We start from the raw sequence: 19,845 nt of genomic DNA, 5'->3' as shown, positions 1-19,845 counted from the left end.
GGATGGCCCAGCTGAGGCTGCTTCCACAGGGGCCACTGCCTGGGTCTCTGGTGGGCTCTCTCCAGTTCTCACCACTCACCTCACTCTGGAGCTGGTACGCATGAAGAGCTCTGTCCAGATCCACAGTTTTTGTAGTTGGGGCCACTTTGCCTCTGACACTGTGTATATAGTCATAGTGGTAGACAGCCTGGGCGCAGAGAAACAGTGCATTGATTCAGACCATGGCAGCATTGTTAGAAAGAAGAAAGAAAAATGCTAACTCTAGTTCCTCTTAAAATAAAAAAGGGTGTGGGGTAGCCTGCTTCCCTTTGTCTAGAGAACTCTGACATATTACTGTGTATTGTCAATAGGATCAGGCTAGGGACACCCATAGCTCCAGGATAAGAAGAGGAAGCCTGCGCATTTCAGCAACAGAAGTTTCAAATGAAGGTATCAGCCTTCTAATTCACGGGTGGGATCTAATAGTTACTAAACTTCAGCGCCCATTTGCTTCTTACTCTGGTTGGCTCTAACAAAGCCCAGACAGTGAGAAAGAAACTGCTGCTCATGATACGAGGACACAAAAACGCAAAGTATTCCATGGACCCAGCTTGCTGAAAACTCAGCCCCAGCGAACGACTTGAGGCTTCAGGTGTTATGCGGGCAGGGCAGCATCAGTGGTCCTTTCTAGCACACCAGCTCTGGCCTCCCGGTAAGGAAAGGCTGACGCTGCCCTGTCTTTGCCGGAATGGAGGCTCCCATCTCCAGCCACCCTAACTTCCCCGGGAAGCGCTTACATCACTGAGCTGTTTCCCACTTTTGACAGCCTGGACATAGACCGGTGTGTCGGTGACCAGCTTATAGTCATTCCTCGTTTTCTGCACGTGAGCTTTGTATTTTATCTGCCAAGAAAAAGAGAACAAGCCTGTGTTGGAGCCTTTCTTATTCTGGATACTGCAAGTTTTCACAGATTTGATAACTTTTAACTCATGTGATTCACATTCATCGGCACTTACTCAACAGACAAAGATGGATGTGAATGTTATAGCAATCAATATAAGCAATGATTATAGTCATATAAAGCTTCCAGAATCTTTAGGAGGCTTCCTTTTACTTTTTTATGTTTGGCATTGCTGGAGTTTGAATCCAGTGCATCCTAGGCAAACACTTTACCACTGAGCTACATGCCCCAGCACTTTGGGAGGCTTGATGGCTGTTCTTGTAGGAAAATCTTTCTTACTGAAATCCTCATTGCAATATTAATTGTCTCGCAAATCTGCTCTCTATAAGTAGATTTTGACTTTAAGTCTATAAACTTCTAGCTGATGAAATTTTCCTATAATGAAAATCATATGATCATTGATATATAAAAAAATAGTCCAAGAGGTGGAGAGAAGAGCCGGGAGTCCGTTCTCTACCAGGGGACAGCACCACACATTGCTCAGTAGGACTGTCGGATGTGCTTCTGAGAAAGAGCAGCTCTGCTTTTCGCATTCCTCTCCAGCTCAGCCATCCTCCACGGGACTTAAGCCACAGCTGGTCTATGACAACGTCCCTATTTTATGTATTCTCTTCTTGACTCCAGACCATGTGGAGATGGAAATCAAAACCCAAAACAAGAAAACTCACGTCATTGCGTAGATCATAAGCATGTTTTGCATGGAGAATCTCAGGAGTGTCCCAGACGTAGCAGCCAATGCCTTTCAGCCAGGTGAGGTCATCTTTGTACACAATCTAGAGGATTTTGACAGATGCAAGGGATCAGAAAAAAAATCTGACCATAATGTTAATACCAAGAAACAGGCCCTGGACCCAGACAACTTTGGGGAGTTATGCAGTGAGACCAAAGACACCACCAAAACACCTGCACGTGGCTCTGTTTCCAGAAACAGCTATGAAATCAAGTCAGACCCGCAGTTACATCGGAGAATGAGAGCGAGGGAAGGTGAGGAGAGCACGCAGCGAGCGTGCCGCTCTGGGGTGGTGAGCGGGGCGAGGAAGCGCCCTCCCTCCGGGGCTGGCTTACGTCGCTGATCTGATCTGTGACTTTCCTGACGTGACTGTTGACTTGCAAGTCGGGGTGGCAAATCCACTCATGGAGGTGCAGGCGATAATCGATCTCGCTGACCTTCTTCTGTGAATCCTTGGCTGTCACCATCTCTACCATGTCGGGTACAGTGTGGATCTTCATCTTGTTCTTTTCATAAACTGATCTGTACAGGCGCTGGGAAGTCCAAGTTACATGCCGGTTACACAGAGAAGTGTGACTGGCCATCACGGAATAGGTGCCTTCCTCTCATCCCAGAGAGGTCAGGGTAACAGGTTTATAACAAGCAGGTGGGGTAGGGTGGGAGCTGTCATTTTATGACACTTTCTGTAAATTAATGTCAGGAAAATTTATTCTTAAAAAGCAACAGGAGCTGAGCTAAGGCTTAGTTTCTTTACGCACACAGAGTGAGTGCCATTTGCATGGCTCCATGGACATGATTCTCACTGATAAAACATAGCTACTTTCTGGGGCTTCGGTGTGAAGAGGCCTTTGGGGTCACTTACGTCGATGTTGAGCTTGCCGACTCGCAGGCACCGCGCTGTGTTTGGATCATCTTCAACACTCTTTGGTAAAGTATAAAGAGCTTTGAATTTTTCATATTCTTCTCGGTACTTGATCTAGAGAGAAACAGTAGAAAGGATGAGATATCGTTATAGAGAATAGTAATTTGAGTTTTTTTTTAAAAGAGCAAGAGAGTTAATGGGAAGGATCTGGCTCTGAAATTTGCCCAACTTAGGGACACCACCTGCCTGAACTGGGTTCCTCATCTATAGAGATACAGGACTAGCGCCTGTCCTGAGGTCATTGTGAGGCCTAAATCACATCATATTTGGAAGCACTCTTAAACTGAAAAGCACTATGTATAAAGTTTTAGCTATTGTGTGTTTCATTTCTTTTTTGTGATGTTGAGAAATGAATCCAGGGCTTCAGGCATTCTAGACAAATACTATGAGCTATATCTCCAAACCCTAGTTACTGTTTTTAAAATGCCTATTTTAAAATCGTGGCACATGCTTGTAATCCCTGTGTTTGGGAGGTAGAGACAGGAGGATCACGCTGGTTCAGAGCCAGCCTTGCTGGCTTAAGAGACCCTGTTTCCAAATAAAAATATAAAATAGGTCTGGGAGTGTAGCCCAGAGGTTGAAGGTTTCCAGGAACCCCAGTACCACAAATTAATGAATTAATTAATTAAAAACTAGAATAAAATGCCTATGCCAGTACTAGTACTTTTTGTGTGTGTCGTACTGGTGGCTAGAACCCTGGGGCTTTTCTACCTCCGGACTATACTCCCAGACCTATTTTATATTTTATTGGAAACTGAGTCTCGTCAAGTTGCTGAGAGCCTCACTAAGTAGCTGAGGCTGGCTTCAAACCTGTGCGATCCTCCTGTCTCAGTCTCTCAAGCGTCGGGATTACAAGTATGCGCCACCACGCCCGGCTGAAGGATTCTTTTTTATGAAAACAGGATCTTATTCACCAAGGCGAAAACCAGTCTCTAATTACTGCCTAATTAGGTAATTAGGCAGAAAATTTCAATCCCAGCTATTCTGATCCATTACCTTTACATGATCGGATATCTAATAGGCTTTGTAAGTCCTGTCTACAAAACACCTGTTTCCACATGAAAACTTTGCACGTCTGGCCTTGTCTGTTTATTTGGGGATGATGTACTAACCAGCTATCATATTTACTTGTTTACTTTTGTCCCAAAAATTACTTAAAAAGAGCCTATTTTGTACGGTGTATTATGTATTCTTCCTCTCCTCACTTGTGGCTAAAATAGAGACTATTCATCCATGTCTCAGAAACATGCAACTTTAACAATTATCTTGTGTCTTTGCTGGCACTTGTGATTCTCCTTGGACTGCAGGGCCCTGTGAGCAGGCAACGTGCACAGACTCTATGAGGACCAAACATCTGGAATTATTTGCTGGATACCCCCATGGAGGAGCCAGGGATACTGCTGGGCAATATTTGAACCAGCCCAAAAAAGTTCTTGGAGTGGGGAGTGGGAAGGGCAGCAGAGGAGAGGCTCTGGGGTCTGCGCTCGACTTACGTGGCTGGCCAGGTGCTTCTGGTTCTTGGCATGCGTTAAAGACAGGGTGCTGGTGGGCAGGATGTAGCTGGTGGCCTTCACTTTGTCCCAGGCTTCCTTGTACAGGTTCTGCAGGGGCCAAAAGCCATGTGAATATGGGACAGAGTTTTCTAGTTAACTGTAGAGTCGCTGGTCTTTCCTTCTACTGTTCATCTCAGAAACTCCTTGCCAACCCCCAGCACTTCTCTTCAATTTGAAATTTATTTAAGTATACATATAAGAATTTTATAAGATAAAGTAGGGGGTTTGAATGTTCTGGAAACACTTTTGGCGATAAGATGCTTATCCCCATTCACCTTGACTGTCTTTAAAGGAAAAAAATTAGCGCATCTATAAGAAGAAACTCAACTCACACTGCTATAAAGACTCTTCAAGTTCTTGGTTCTGTCGTAATCCACGGTTTTTAGGACTGTGGTATATTTGTCCTTGATCTGATGGTAATTTTCTTTGTATTTCACCTATAGACAAAGAATAGCTTATTTACTTCCACTGCTGGAAAATACATAAAGACAAAAAATGGCTTGTTTCTGGAAGAGAAGGGCAAAGAAGTTGTACCTCGCTGGCATTAATGCCACTTTGAAGAGCTGTCACGTAAACTGGTGTATCTGTGACCATGTTGTAGTTTTTTAGATTTTCTTTACCTGCTGCTGTGTATTGTAGCTGTGAAGAAAAGTAAAAGTCACCAGTAGTCGCAAAATACAGATCTATCATCACCTTCAGCTGCTTGTGATAACTTAGATGTGCCTTTACTTATTTCGGGATATCTGCTTGAATCCTAAGAAACAGGCCTTGCATATTGGTATGGTGGCCAGAAACAAATGGCTTCCCTGACCAAGCGTGTAGGCTAGATCTTTGCAAGGACTTTTCTTCATTTGTTGGCCTTTTGCATGACCATTCTCCACCCTGACAGCAGCCCCACAGTTTCAACAATTGATAAGACCTGCCCTATCAGAGCCCACCTAAGTGCTGAGAAATGTCACCCAATTTTTAAAAATTTTTCCTTCAAAACATATCTGTGTGTGGTCAAAGTAAGCTTTTATATCCCACTTGCTGCAAGTTAACCTGGCCAAGGTATAGATGCTTGAGAGTAGCTCAGTATGTAACACCTCCCAGATAACTTCCTGTTATAAATGTGCCTGGCCTTTAAGCCCAGGAGAGATTCACACTGCAAAGGCCTGGTGCTGCAGCAGGCCACCAGGAGAATATTAATTGGACCAGAGAGGGTGGGCCCTTAGATCATGCACTCTACAGAAACTTCTTCACCAGATCACAGACACCACTGTGGGTTCTGATGACTTTTGGAGAGCCGACCTTCTAGGGAAATTGACTTACCTGACTTTGGAGGTCATATGATCTTTTGGCATGAAGGATCTGGGGCGTATCCCAAACATAGCAACCGATGCCTTTCAGCCAATTCAAATCATCTTTGTACACATTCTGCAAGAAAGAGAGAACCATGAAGTGTGCATTTATCTTTATCCTGAATTGACAATTGAGCACTCTGACAATTTCCTATTGGTCCTTGGTTGTGCTTAGTGGACACAGGGCAAGCCTCTTGTCAGTTGAAAGATCCTTAATTCCCTGGTCTGAAGAAGTCTAGGAGGACAGACATACTTAAGTATTAGTCTAGTGTCAAACAGATTAAATGTTTAATGTAGGTGTCCTAGAGCTTAAAGTGTCATCTTGTACTAAAAGTGGTTATTTGTGCAACTTTGTGTTTAAATTTGTTGGGCCTATGAATTCAGAGACAACTAGAATATGCAGGGCTAAGGCGGGGCTGGTGAAGCCTGCAACTAAGTCAAGCAGCAAATAAGACATCATACATCACTCAAGATCTCCTGGGCATTTCGGGCATGAATAACATTGGGTTCTTCTGGAAGAGATGTCCACTGGTGAAAGTAGTGTCGATACTCCAGGTCACTGAGGATGTACTGGCACCTTTTAGCCAAGACGTGATTCATCATATCATTGGGGATATGAACATTTGCTTTTGTGTCCTCATAATCTCTTCTGTAGTTCAACTAAAGAATAGCAATCACAAGGCCAAAAATTAGAAAAGAATTAAAACCTAAAACAATTCAGATCAAGCTCTTTAAAGTCTGACTTCCAATATGAATCAGTACCTCTAGAATAGACTAATGTTTAAGAAAAGGTATTTCATCATCTTCTTTTGAAGGTTTCCATCTTCCTTCAATGCAAGGTCGACAGTGACCTTGTTGCTTTTTCATTTTCCCAGTGCAGGGGGATGGAAAGGGAGAAAGCCCACGGCCATTGAGGGCCCACAGGTGGGAGTGGGGAAACCTTCAGAATGATGTTTTCCACAACACTCGATTCCCCTGCTAATTCTGAGCCACAGGGCATGCTGCACACGGGCAGACACGAGAGCCAATGAAGCTGCACGCATCTGTGCTGCAGAGGCACTGGCTTACCGCGCTCCTCATCTGCTGGAAATCCAGACAGTGGACCACACCAGGGAACTCGCCGATCACTTTGCCAGCCAGGTAGTGACCCTTCTGTTTCTCATATGTCTCTTTGTATTTCAGCTGTGAAAGTGGGTTCAACATAGATGTGAGAATCACTGGGGTTTTCTTGCTCCCAACAAAGACCCGCCCCCCGCCGCCCAATCTAGTAAAGGCAAAGGTCGCGCTGACCTCACTGTTCACGAAGTCAGCATGCTTGGCTCCAACAATGGGAATATAGCGCTCGTCCAGCGTGTAGCCATAGGCCTTTGTTCCCTCCCATGCCCCCTTATATAGTATCTAGAACAAAGAAACGTGTATCAGTAAAATTTTGCATTCAGCTCCTTTCAGGTAACACTAAAACAATTGGAGAGGTAACGGCAAAACATTTGTGTTCAAGGCAAAGCTTAAACCTTTATCTGTAGCCATTAAGTGTTCCTACCTAGAACAAGGGAGTCGTTTGGTTTAGTTACAAATTAAATCTACAGACTCCCTGGTATTTTATAATGGAGTTAATTGTATTTAAAGCTCTAATAAAAGTGACGAAAAACACCCACAGAGTGAGAGCATCACACCCACGTACATTGCCTTTCACTAAATTTTGGAGGGCAAGTCTTCTGCCTATTGGCTTGAGATGTTTGTGCAACTGCTACAAAAAGACAGGCTTTTCTCCTCTTTATAATTTGGTAGTTGCTCTGGTCTGTGTGCTCCTCGAGCTCTTATGGTACTTGTTACATTATTATCTATTTAATTATGCCTGTTCCTCTTACTTGTATGAGCTCTGGAAGGGCCTATCTTACTGAGCACTTCAGTGCCCCCTACAGAATTTGGAACATCACAGGAGACTGGAAATTACCAGCTCAATACATGCTACTTTGAATAATATGCTACTTAATAATGATAGGAATACCATACTACTTCTAATAAATGAGAGGAAATGCAGTGAAAACAACAGGTCACCCTGTAAGTTCAGCTGTTCACAAAATCAGCCAAGAATATGAACAAGAGCTTAAAGTTATGAACTGAGTTGTGATTACATAAAGCCGGACTCACGGTACTGTAGAGTTTCCCCATGTCTTTGGAGTGGGAGATGTATGGCGTATCTGGAGAAAATATATACTTGCCCTTGGCTTTATTAAATGTTTCTTTATATTTTACCTAGAGAGAAAGCAAAATAAAACCCTTTGATTACTATAAATGAATATTTAAATTGTTATAGGTTCTCCCAAGCAAAATAATAATCAGTCTACACTTGCAGATTAAAATGAACTAGTTGAATTTCAGTCAATTTCACTAATAGAATATTTTAGATGAGAATATAGATCTCTAAAAGTGGGTACAGTATACCACCTAGTAGTAGTGACTTTTAAGATATACTCCCAAAGGTTATCTTATAATTTTTCCACTCCCAATTTCTTACAAGCAATTTTTTTAGAGTTAAGTAAATCCATTCAGTGACACACAATTAGTCTTCGGGTATGTATTTCTGCATATACAAAGCAAACTTACATCACTCTGATTGATTGAGTTAATCTTGGCCAAAACAATCTCTGGAGGATCCTCCACACTTGTAAAGTTGGGATAGTTGTCAAGAGCATCTTTCTTATATTTTATCTGCAAAGAAATAGAGACAGTCAAGACATCTATCTACGTGGCAGGTAAGGAGAATGGGCATTAGGTTAAAAAGGGAACAGGTCTGCACACCTGATTCACCATTTCCTGGTTCTTGGTTACCCTCACATGTTCCACAGAGTCCAAGGGGATCCAGCCAATACCTCGGAGCCACTCCAGGTCAGCTTTGTAGACATTCTGAGAGTGGGAAGAAAGAGAGATGATGGAAGAATAGATGACTCCAGATAGAAGATTCCAAACAAGATTTTTAGGAGCTTCTTAAGGATTTTTTTTCTAGTGGCTCTTGTTCACTCATTCAATCATGAATTCACCTGAGCAGTATTTCTTGAGTCCATGAGTGTGCATGAGGCAATGTGCTTAGTGCCTCAAGGGATAAGTGTAAGGTCAAGTGCTGTGAGAGTAAGACCACTCAAGTGCTCTCAGAGTTAAGAGGGGGGCATTACTTTTCAGCCATAAAAAAAAAAAAACTTTACCAAGGAGGTTGCAGTTTTAGCTGGACTTGGTTCATTCACTTACGTAGAAGTAAGTAAATAAAGGAAATGACACAAGTAAATCTGTTGAGAAAGAGGAGGCATCTCCTTCAGTCCGGCTAAGCCTGTCTTTGTCTCCACCCGCCCCCACCCTACCCCCAGCCCTTGGATTTCCCCATGCCATATGAGGGGGAGCTGTTGATTTGATTAAAGTTCCACAACAGTTATTCTGGCCACAGATGAAAGTAACAGTCATCCAGCTCAAAAACTCTTCTTCTATGCCTCAAGGAATGGGATGCTCACCAAAACAGAAATGAGATATTCCTAAGTCTTTGTCTATACTATCACCTAATATCAACAAAACCCCAACCTGATTTCCATTCTCACACAAACCAATTACTTTAAGTTGGCTGAAAATTCTCCATGTGGATGTGAGTGAGGAGTTGCTGATGGAAGAAATGGCACAAAAGCATATTTTTAAGACAACTGACCTTGGCGTGGGAAGTGGGTAAGGGCTAATTGGGTGATGTATGCATGTATGTCTCCACCATCTTGTATCACATTAAGATGTATGACTACAATACACCAATAAAAAAATTTAAAAAAAGAAATGCAATCAGTAGGCAGAGCTATCAATCAATCACTGCTCTGATCTTTCTCTACTTCCTATCCACCCTCAATCCTCTTCTGAGAGTAAACTGAATATTAACGGTCCCATGTTTCAAAGGTCCTAGAATGCTTCTTATCATGCCCAGGAGGCATTGCGCATTTCTAGATAATGAAGAAATGAAAATCACTTACATCACTCTGTAGGTCGTAGGCCTTCCTGGCCTGAATGACATCATTTTGGTCAGGATGACACGTCCATTGATGCAGGTAATTACGGTAATCAATATCGCTGACGAGGGTCTGCCCCTGCTTGGCAGCCAAGACTGACACCATATCAGCAGGTATATTGATTTTGGCTTTTGTTTTGTGATAGTCCTGTTTGTAGAGTCTGTCATTCTGAATCTGGCCTGCATGCTCAAACCAAACCAGCTTAGGATCATCTCTCATCGTCGGAACACCAACGTAGTGACCTTTTTGCTTTATGTGTTCAGCTTTGTATTTCAGCTGGTAGGGAGAAGAATATGGATTCCATCAGTGCTGATAATCACCCAAGGGAAAGCTATCTGCTAAGAAGCACCAGCAATTTCAGCCTCCCAGCTTTTTATGTGACACTCCTGTCTCAAGATCAGATAACCAAAATCATTGACATAAATAAACACAAAGAAATAGCTATTTAAAAATAGAAAAAAATTGTACGCTTGATTTCTAATTGTGGTGCTACTTTTATCTGGAGGTCTAGAGATGTTAGAGAGGGCAGAGAATGTAAGACAAAGTAAGTTGAAACAATAGCTTTTGAAGAAGCCAAGAAGAAGAAAGCCCCAAACCCACAGGAAAAGACCAAAAGGGACAGGTAGTGCAGCCCTCAGCAAGCCCAGCCAGCCTTGCCAGGCTGACAGGGAAGATCCCACAGGTGCCAGCTATGCCTTGGGCATGCCTGGAATCCCTTCTGGACTGCAGAGCACCCTTCTCTCGGGATAAATTACCTCACTCTGCACATCGTTGGAGTGATGGGCATGAACAAAGGGCACAGCATCCGGAGGCAGAATGTAACCCGTGGCTTTTTGTTTCTCCCAGCCTTCCTTGTAGAGGTACTAAAAGACAGAGCCCAACAGGGGTAAACAAGAAGTCAGAAGGGAGAGACAGGCCATGTACATAATCTCTTACGATTCCATTAGGATTCTCCATCCCCACCTGAACCAGGCATCTGGCTAAAATCCATACCTGGTCTAATATCCGGGCAGCCTCCTGGGCAGTGTGCAGCAGGGGGGTTTCTGTGAGGGTGTACTTTGATTTGATGGCATTCCAATCTTTCCGGTATTTAATCTACAAGTAAGTGACAAGGGGGCAAGTTACTTGATGTTAACACCGTGTTGCCCAAACAATAGCTGGCATCAATGATTTAATTGTTTTATTTTGTTTGGTTCTGGGGATAGAACCACTCTGGGGCATTCTACCTCCAAACTACACCCCCACCTATTTTTATTTAATTTTAATTTTTTTTTTTTTTGCGGTACCAGGCATGGAACCCAGGGGCATTGTACCTCCGAGCTACATCCCAGCCCTATTTTTAGTCTCTTTATTTATTTTTATTTTTAATTTTCATATTTTGTGGGTCTGGGGATGGGACCCAGGGGGATTTGACCTCTGAGCTATGAGCTATACCCCCTGCACTATTTTTTATTCTTTATTTTGAGACAAAGTCTCATTAAGTTGCAGAAGGCCTCACTAAGTAGCTGAGGCTGTCCGTGAACCGTGATACTCCAGTCTCAGGCTCCCAAATGCTGGGGTTACAAGTGTGCACCACCACACCTGGCCTTTTAGTCTCTTTATTTTTGCCCGAACCAAGGCTGTCCCAGAACTGTGATCCTTTAGTCCCTGCCTCCCAAATGCTGGGATTACAAGCATGTGCCACCATGCCCGGCCTTATTTTTAATTTTTTAAAATTTTTATGTGGAACATATTGAAAATGGCATACATTCAGACTGTGCTTGGTCCCCTCTCTCCCCACTTTCCCTTTCCCCCTCCTAACAATAACAACGAGTGTACAGGTTAACCATGCTATATTTATATTTTTACACAAATTCAGATGTAGCTCCTTCATTGATCAACCTCAGCCTTATTCCTCTGCTCTCCTATCCTTTCATTCTAGCTTTGGTCTTATTTTTTATTTTGAAACAGTAGGGTCTCATGAAGTTGCTGAGGCTGGCCTTGAATCTGTGATCTTCCTGTCTCAGCCTCCCAAGTACTGGGATTACAGGTGTGCACCACCACACCCGGCCTTAGCATCAATCATTTTGATAATTAAGATCTATATGTCAGACAATAACTGCACACTGAGTGCAAAGAGGTGGAAGAGCTTTGGAGATGACATCTGCACGGTTTGTGTAATTTTGGAAGAGCCATCTACTTACGTCATCAAGGATCTCGCCACTTTGTTTTGCTGTCACATAATCAACTCTGTCATCCACGGGAGTAAAGTTGAGAGTTTCTATTTTTGTTCGGTATTTTTTCTAGGGAGAAAAAAATAATCTTTGTCATAGTCTTTGGACTTGGTGAACTGAGATACACTAAACTTAAGTGTCCTCTACTAAATGGGTGGACTGCCATATCTGAGTGGCATCTTCTTGGACATTTAGTTTTCTTTTTAGCATTTTATTTTATAAACTTATGAGTTGGTTTCTTATACCTCTTACAGACTTTTAATTTTTTTTTTTGTACTATTGGGGAATGAACCCAGGGGCATTCTACCTCTGAGCTACACTCCCAGCCCTATTTTTCATTATTTATTTTGAAACAGGGCCTCATTAAGTTGCAGAGGGCCTCACTCAGTAGCTGAAGCTGGCTGTGAACCTGCGATCCTCCTGTCTCAGCCACCCAAGTACTGGGATTACAAGTATGTGCCACTACATCCGGCTTCCCACAAATTTCTAAAGTAGCAAGTTTGTTTACTTCCCAAAGTCATTATGCATATCATAACAATTCATATTTACAGCTGTACAAACTTCTCCCAGCACACTGTTATTCCTGACAAAAAATTGTTCTTTTATATAATTCCAAGCATCACTGAGTGTGCTGGATATGAGGAATATGGTCCCATAATGTGACAAGAATACTACAGGATCATTTTGGGAAAATGTATGTCTGCGTTGAATTACAGTAGCTGAAAATGTTTAATATTGCCGATGTGATATGACGGTATTTTGACCTATGCATTTTTGTTCTTTTTCTTGGGAAATGGACTGAATGTTAGAATCCTGGAATACCTCACTGAAGATATCCGCAGCATGTTTGGCGTGATTGACAGAAACAGAATCATTTGGCATCCAACCAATTCCCCGTAGCCACTCCAAGTCAGCCTTGTAAACAGCCTGTGAAAACAGGGCCAGAATGAATTCAACAACCCAACCGCTAGGTTTTGTCTAGCCTATCCACTGCTCTGATGGAGACTACGTTTAAACGTGAAAGAAGCCAAGAATGACATCCTCAAGCAGCCAGACAGGTAATAAAAGAAAATTAATGAAACTAGGTAGTGTGACAAACTGAGGAATGTGAGACAACTTCAGTTCCAGGTTACTGCTGCCAAAGGGGTAATATACATCTAGAGTTACATCTTCTGAATTTTCAAAAGAAATAGGAAACCCTAGATTTGTATACAAAAATGTCCAGACTATAAAGCCTCGGCAACTCAGTTCAAAATTTCTCAACAACACCATCAATTAAGGAAGCATGTCTGTACCTAGATCCTGTCTGTGTGCTATCAATATTTTCCTTGATACAAACCTTTATTTCTACCTAAATTCTTTACAAATAACACTTTTTCACAGTTATTTTCTTTAACCTGATTTCATTAAGACCTATATTTGTTCACACTACCATTTATTTCTTGATACAAAGTCTAGATCCTTTCTGGCTTTGGTGACTTTGACACCACACTATAAGGCGTATAAGACTATGGACTATAAGACTATGATGTGTGCACATATGTCTATATAAGTCCTTTATCCCATTAAGATGTGTGACTACAATGTACCAATAAAAAATTTTTATTTATTTATTTTTTGGTGGTACTGGGGTTCCTGGAAGCCCTTCTACCTCTGGGCTACACTCCCAGACCTATTTTATATTTTTGAAACAGGGTCTCTTACGCCAGCGCGGCTGGCTTCGAACCTGCGTGATCCTCCTGTCTCTGCCTCCCAAGCGCGGGGATTACAAGCGTGCACCACCACGCCCGGCCCAATAAAAAATTTTAAGACTATAGACTATAAGACTATAAGGCCTATAAGACTATAGACTATAAGACTATAAGGCCTATAAGACTATAGACTATAAGACTATAAAGTCTAACTAAGAGCAGATTCTTGGCTGTATAAATGTATGAAATGCTGGCAAAGGATTTAATGTCACACTTTCCAGGAGTCATGGCAAAATGGTAGAAGAGCTCGCGCCGCAGGGCACCCACTCACATCGCTCTGCAGTTCGTAAGCCTTCTTGGCCTGGATCACATCATTCTGGTCAGGCATGCACGTCCACTGGTGCAGGTAATTGCGATAATCAACATCGCTGACCAGAGTCTGGCATTTTTTAGAATGCAAGATGGAAAGCATGTCCACAGGGCTTTGGAACTTGTTCTTCCACTTGGCCCAATGTGACCGGTACTCTCTCTCATTCTGAAGCTTGTCAGCGATGAGGGCCCATCGGATCTTGTTGTCATCCCTGGCTGTGAGGGTGCCTACGTAGTGTCCCTTCTGCTTCTCGTGGTCAAGCTTGTATTTATACTGGAGATGGAAAAACAGGGCAGATGGATCACAGCATGCCCTCCTGTCACACCTGGGGCATTTGGAAAAACATTGGGACAGTAAAAATAAAAGCCACACTCACATCACTGGCAATCTCCCTGGAGGCCTTGGCGGCCTGGATAGGGATGGCGTCCAGCCGCACATCACAGCTCATCTTTATCTCATCCCAGCCCTCGCGGTAAATTTTCTGAAGAGGAAGAAAGATAAGGTATCATTTCAGATTGAAATTTGCCAATAACTCCAAGGGCTCAAGTAGAATTACTAGCACAGAGGTATAGTTTTAAAGCCCAAGGCTAAAGACCAGCTAAAGAATAGGTTAAAAAAAATCATTCTATGCACCATTGTACTAGAATATAAAGTGGTATTTAGAGTCCAAATATCTGGGCCTAAAGACTTCTTTCTTCTTCCTTAAATCCTAACCTCGATTTAGTTTTTAAGGCTATGATTTCATGCATCATCTGAAAGCATTTTGCTTGCTTTTCTCTCTTGTGTTAGTATATTGATGGCTCTGGGATAAGGTAAAAGGTTAAAGGGCTATTATTGAATTTCTGTAATTAAATTCAATTTCACAACCTTGACCATTTTTGGCCTTTTTACATTTGTGAGTTTTTCCCCCTAATTAAGCTTCTTAGCTTTTCTTATATGACTGATAGTGCACAATTGCTTGGGAATGTTAGGTCTTTTGCTGAAGTACAATTGGATGTCATAGCTATTTGTTTTGTCTTTAAAAAGAAGTTAACTAAAGTAGTAATTGATCTAAAGATATTTAAAAATGTATTCTATATATTAGTATTTTAATGGATATGTTCTATATTGATAATGGCATACTTGGAGATAATAGAAAAGTAAATGCATAATTTAGAAATCATACCAACTGATATGGGGGCTTCTACAGCACTGAAAGAGAATTTCAGTTATTGACACTTTCATAGCTCTTTCATATCTGAGAAGTGAGTACTTGGATAAATGTTATACTTGAAAGCATGGTCAAGTTTCATATGAACTTTTATTTAAGTTTTTGTGTGAATTTTGGGTGGGCCTATTTTAAAAACTGACTTGTTTTCTATAAAAAATTACCCTCTAAATTTAATTGTATTATACTAAAGGATATTTAATGAATGTGTGTCATTATGTTAATTTTTTACTTTAGTTTTCATTTTTATCTATATATGTTGTTATACAATTCTCCTTATATTTATTTCTTATTCTTACTCTTATATTAATATCAGTGAAAAGCTTAATCATACAGTTGTATATTAAATAGATGACAGTAGGGGGGGTTCTGGTTTTAATCCTGACTTGAACAAAAAGCTTATTTTCAGCAATAGAGGGCTTGCCTAGCATGTGCAAGGCCCTCGGTTCAATCCTTACTACTGCTCCCCCTCCAAGAAAAAAGAAGCTTACTTAACAAGCATGAGTTGGCCTTTGAGTTGGGATTTATCTTTTAGTCATGTCATGAAAATCTTATTTATTCTATTTTTAATAGATGTTTTATTAAAAATAAGAATGGGTATTGGATTCTGTTGCATACCTTTTTTAAATCTAATAAAAGGAACACATGGTTTTTCTTTTTGTATTATTAGATTTCTCAATGTAGAGCTTTCCTGGTATTCCTGTGTCAGCGCCAGTCACTTCAATCCTGTCATTTGAATATACTGCAGAATTTGATTTATTGATATCTTATTTATGATTTTCTCCCATTATTTTGGTCTATGGTTTTTTATCTGTGGAACTCTCATTGATAAATTTTGGTAACTGTGATGGTTTTCCTTCTTTTATTAGGCTCTATAGTGGTTTGTTTATTTCTTAAAGTTCTGAAAGAATTTTCCTATAAAATCATTGTACCAGTATTGGAATGGCCTAGGAAGATTTGGGAAAGCTCTGATTATTAATATATTTCAAAAGAAAATAATTGGTATATTTCAAAATAGTTGTGTCAAAATGACGGCAGACATGGGTAAAGAAAGGACTTGGTTTCTGCCTAAAACAGGCAGCTATTCCAGTGTAAATCAACCTAGCTCAAAGTAATTAACAAGTCAATAGAGGAGAGCAAGGGCTTCCTCTTTCTAAAGACATCTACAAGATGATCTTGGGAGGATGGGGCAGGGTTTGACCTTGCCCTTCATGAAAGGAGACACCTCACCACACCTTGCTAGGGGAGGTACCTTACAGGGTTAAGGGGAGGTACCTTACAGGGACATTCATACGTCAGAGTCACGCAAACAAGATGGAGGTCATGGGTATAAAAAGTCCGGTCCACGTGTAAGCTTTTTGGTGTACTCATTCGAGTCATCCCCTCATCCCATTTTGACATGAGGCTGTATTTCTATTTTCTGTATTTCTATCTTTCTAATAAACTTCTTTAAATCTTCAGCAACGGTCCAAGCTATGCATATTTATTCTTAGCTTAGGACAAGAATCCACGGTTTTTTCTTCTGTTTGGGGTCGTTTTGAGTTTTGTTATGGGTTGGGGGAAAGTGTGTCCGGGACCCCAGCAGGGGTCCCCGGGGAACAGTTCCCACAAACCATATTCTCCCAATCCGTAACAATCATCAGGAGAGCCCTGGCATTTGAGACAAGGAAAAAATTAAATGTGTTTAATAAGTCTTAGTTTCTTGCTGTTTTCTATTTTGTTTTCTGGACTCAATTCTGATAATTTATAATTTTCTAGAAAATTCCTCCAGGTATGAGTTTTAAAATTAATTTGCATATTTTTGCCAAAAAATTCTTCTAAGTATTTTGAGCTCAGCTGACTCTGTTGCTCTCTCGTTTCTGCACCTTTTCTGTCCTGCTCGTGGCACTCCTCCCCTTCACCGTGTTGATGTTGGCTCACCAGCACCTGGCCTTGCCCAGGGACTCAGAGCCAGGGAGCTGCTCTTTTCCTCCCTCTGGCCAAGGCTGACGGATGGAGTCCTTCCCTGTCCTTTTCCAAACAAAACAGGAGTCTTTGGGGTACTTACATTGCTCACATTGAGAGCATTTGCTCTAGCGAGATTAATTTCTGGAGTATCTGGCATTATGTGGATTGAAGTTTTATCTTTGTCCCAAACTTCTCTGTATTTTGGCTATGGAAAAAACAATAATAACAAAGTCATTTTACTGTCTTTAATTTGCTAGTTCCAATGCACAACTTTTATCTTTTGGGGGGGGGAAACTGATCTAAAATCTTTTATTAAAGCAAACATACTTCTATAATTGTTTGCATAGTTACTCAACTTGATATAAAACCTGTATTAGTGCCTTTTATTAATAGCTTGAATTTTTTTAAAAAACAAAACCAAGCCAGGCGTAGTGGCACACGCTTGTGATCCCAGCATTTGGGAGGTGGAGACCGAGGATCGTGGATCACGGACAGCCTCAGCTACTTAGTGAGGCCATTCACAACTTAGTGAGACCCTGTTTCAAAATTAAAAAGACTGGAAAAAATAGGGCTGGAAGTGTGGCTCGGAGGTAGAATTACCCTGGGTTCTATCCTGAGTACCACACAAAACAAAACAAAACAACCCCCCACCAAAAAAAAAAAACCCAATGTTGCCAGAGTTACTTTTTAAAATTTTTGAAGCCGGGTGTGGTGGCGCACGCTTGTAATCCCCGCGCTTGGGAGGTGAGACAGGAAGATCGCGCAGGTTCGAAGCCAGCCTCAGCTACTTAGTGAGGCTCTCAGCAACTTAGTGAGACCCTGTTTCCAAATAAAATAGAAAATAGGTCTGGGAGTGTAGCCTGGAGGTAGAAGGGCTTCCAGGAACCCCAGTACCACCAAAAAAAAAAAAAAAAGAAAGAAAAAAAAATTTTGTTATTTTATTACTTATATACTGGAAACAGATGACCAGGTTAATAATTTATAACTATATGTAATTAATTATGCTTAAAATTGATTTTAATAATCGGAAATAAGTGACTTACAATGCTAATATTCTCAGCATTTGTTTTAGCAAGGACAACTTCAGGTGTGTCCACGATACTTGTGTACTTGAGATTCACCACAGGTGTCCGATAGACGCTGTCACACAGGATCTCCTGGGCATTCTTGACTCTCAGTACTTCAGGAGATCCTTCTGGCATCCAGCCAATGCCACGAAGCCACTCCAAGTCAGCCTTGTAGATGGCCTGGGAGAAAAAAATAAAGTTAGGTCAAAAAAGGGTTTTGGTTTTGGTGGTGGGGCTAAAATAAGAAAGCAGCTTTGGGGTATACTTTATCTTCTACAAACCATAATTAAAATAGAGCACTAGCTGGATGTGGTGGCATATTTTTATAATCCCAGCCAAAGAGAAGGCTGGGGCAGGAGGGAGGCTGAGGCAGTAGATCACAAATTCAAGGTCAGCCTGGGCAACTTAGGGAAATCTTGTCTCAAAATGAATTTTTTAAAGGGCCGAGAAGCCAGGCATGGTGGTGCACGCTTGTAATCCCAGTACTGGGGAGGCTGAGACAGGAGGATCACCATTTGTGGACAGTCTCAGCTATTTAGTGAGGACCTCTGCAACTCAGTGAGACCCTGTTTCAAAATAAAGCATAAAAAGTAGGGCTGGGAGTGGGTGGAGCTCAAAGGTAGAATGCCCCTGAGTTCAATCCTCAGTACCATTAAAAAAGAGGCTGAGAATGTAGCTCAGTGAGCTCAGTGCCCCTGGGCTCAGTCCCCAGTATAGCAGCAGCAGCAGCAGCAACAACAACAACAAAAACAAAGCAAGAACAACAACAAAACAACCCAAAAACCCACCACCACCAAAACAAAACAGAAATAAAAACTAAGCCAAAACCAAAACACCAAAGCACCTAAGTCCTCAGAGATACAGCAGGGTTTTGTTTTCTTTGTTGTCTGCGCCAGGGCATCTATATTGAGAAGTAGGCCCATTCTAAAACGCAGAATGACATAGAAGCCGCTCTCCATTTGGGAATATGCTTGAAAAAATTTTGAGTAATAGTTAGGCAACTATCAGACTAGCCAATGCGGACTTTAAAATCAATAACAGGTTCTCCGGTAAGTTCTCTGCGTGCATAACAGCCAGGATGACCTAGTCAAAATTCCCAACTCAGATCTGATGTTCCAATATTTTGTCCATCCTATGGTTTCCCATTGGCTTTGGAGTAAAGATCAAAACCCTTCAAATGAATGAGAAGGAGATGAAGGGTCTGACGCCCTCCACATCTGTTCTTTAAGCCTGCTTTCATGTGTGCTTCCCTTTGCCCTTCGTGGGCATGTTCAATAAATATTTTAAAAGGATAATTAAGAATTCATAACTGGGCACGTATGGTGGCACATGGAGGCATGTGGCTGAAGTCCTGGCTACTTGAGTGTCTCAGGCTAGAGAGTTGTGTAAACCCAGGGGTTAGAGGCTGGCCTCAGGAACAGAATGAGATTCTGTTTCAGATAAAAAGAATTTAATCACAGGTTCCACAATTTTGGTCTCAATTGAGTATCCTTTCCCTGAGATAGCATCTCTCTTTTAATTGGGGTTTGCAAATTCTTGGTTATCTATACCTGCTTCCCCAAATATAGGCAAAGTTTAAACAGATAAGTTCTCTACGTTAAACACCAGTTATTAATTTTATAAAAAAAATTGTGTTGCTCAAAAATGGTATTTTAGTAGTTACAGGATACAAATATCAGGCCAAAATGGTAATAAGGAGAATGAAATTTTTAGAACTTCTCTACCTTAAGGAAGAATGCCATTATAGACTTTAGTGCTTAAAGTATGATGCATCTCCAAAATTCAGAAAAAGGAGGAATTCTCACAGGAGATTACTTAGACATTTTTT

General features: G+C 41.4%; 1 protein-coding gene across 2 annotated transcripts in view; it reads right to left on the bottom strand.

Moving 5' to 3' along the window:
• Window positions 1-19,845, bottom strand: part of NEB (nebulin) — a gene marked incomplete at both ends in the record, with an annotated part of 222,697 nt that overhangs the window by 70,274 nt on the left and 132,578 nt on the right. For both annotated transcript variants that reach the window (XM_080719851.1, XM_080719850.1), the window contains 24 exons: window positions 80-187; window positions 777-881; window positions 1,609-1,713; window positions 2,006-2,203; window positions 2,533-2,646; window positions 4,086-4,193; window positions 4,478-4,582; window positions 4,680-4,784; window positions 5,457-5,561; window positions 5,948-6,145; window positions 6,554-6,667; window positions 6,776-6,883; window positions 7,637-7,741; window positions 8,093-8,197; window positions 8,288-8,392; window positions 9,487-9,798; window positions 10,278-10,385; window positions 10,516-10,617; window positions 11,706-11,804; window positions 12,558-12,662; window positions 13,758-14,069; window positions 14,173-14,277; window positions 17,051-17,155; window positions 17,994-18,197. In XM_080719851.1, coding sequence (XP_080575977.1) covers window positions 80-187; window positions 777-881; window positions 1,609-1,713; window positions 2,006-2,203; window positions 2,533-2,646; window positions 4,086-4,193; window positions 4,478-4,582; window positions 4,680-4,784; window positions 5,457-5,561; window positions 5,948-6,145; window positions 6,554-6,667; window positions 6,776-6,883; window positions 7,637-7,741; window positions 8,093-8,197; window positions 8,288-8,392; window positions 9,487-9,798; window positions 10,278-10,385; window positions 10,516-10,617; window positions 11,706-11,804; window positions 12,558-12,662; window positions 13,758-14,069; window positions 14,173-14,277; window positions 17,051-17,155; window positions 17,994-18,197 — 3,240 coding nt within the window. The remainder of the gene's footprint in view (window positions 1-79; window positions 188-776; window positions 882-1,608; window positions 1,714-2,005; window positions 2,204-2,532; window positions 2,647-4,085; window positions 4,194-4,477; window positions 4,583-4,679; window positions 4,785-5,456; window positions 5,562-5,947; window positions 6,146-6,553; window positions 6,668-6,775; window positions 6,884-7,636; window positions 7,742-8,092; window positions 8,198-8,287; window positions 8,393-9,486; window positions 9,799-10,277; window positions 10,386-10,515; window positions 10,618-11,705; window positions 11,805-12,557; window positions 12,663-13,757; window positions 14,070-14,172; window positions 14,278-17,050; window positions 17,156-17,993; window positions 18,198-19,845) is intronic.

Source organism: Muscardinus avellanarius (genome assembly GCF_963383645.1).
Source record: "Muscardinus avellanarius genome assembly, chromosome: 2".
In the NCBI taxonomy this organism is placed as follows: Eukaryota; Metazoa; Chordata; class Mammalia; order Rodentia; family Gliridae; genus Muscardinus; species Muscardinus avellanarius.
Note: the sequence above shows the minus strand (reverse complement) of the source record. Positions and strands in the feature narration are given on the sequence as shown.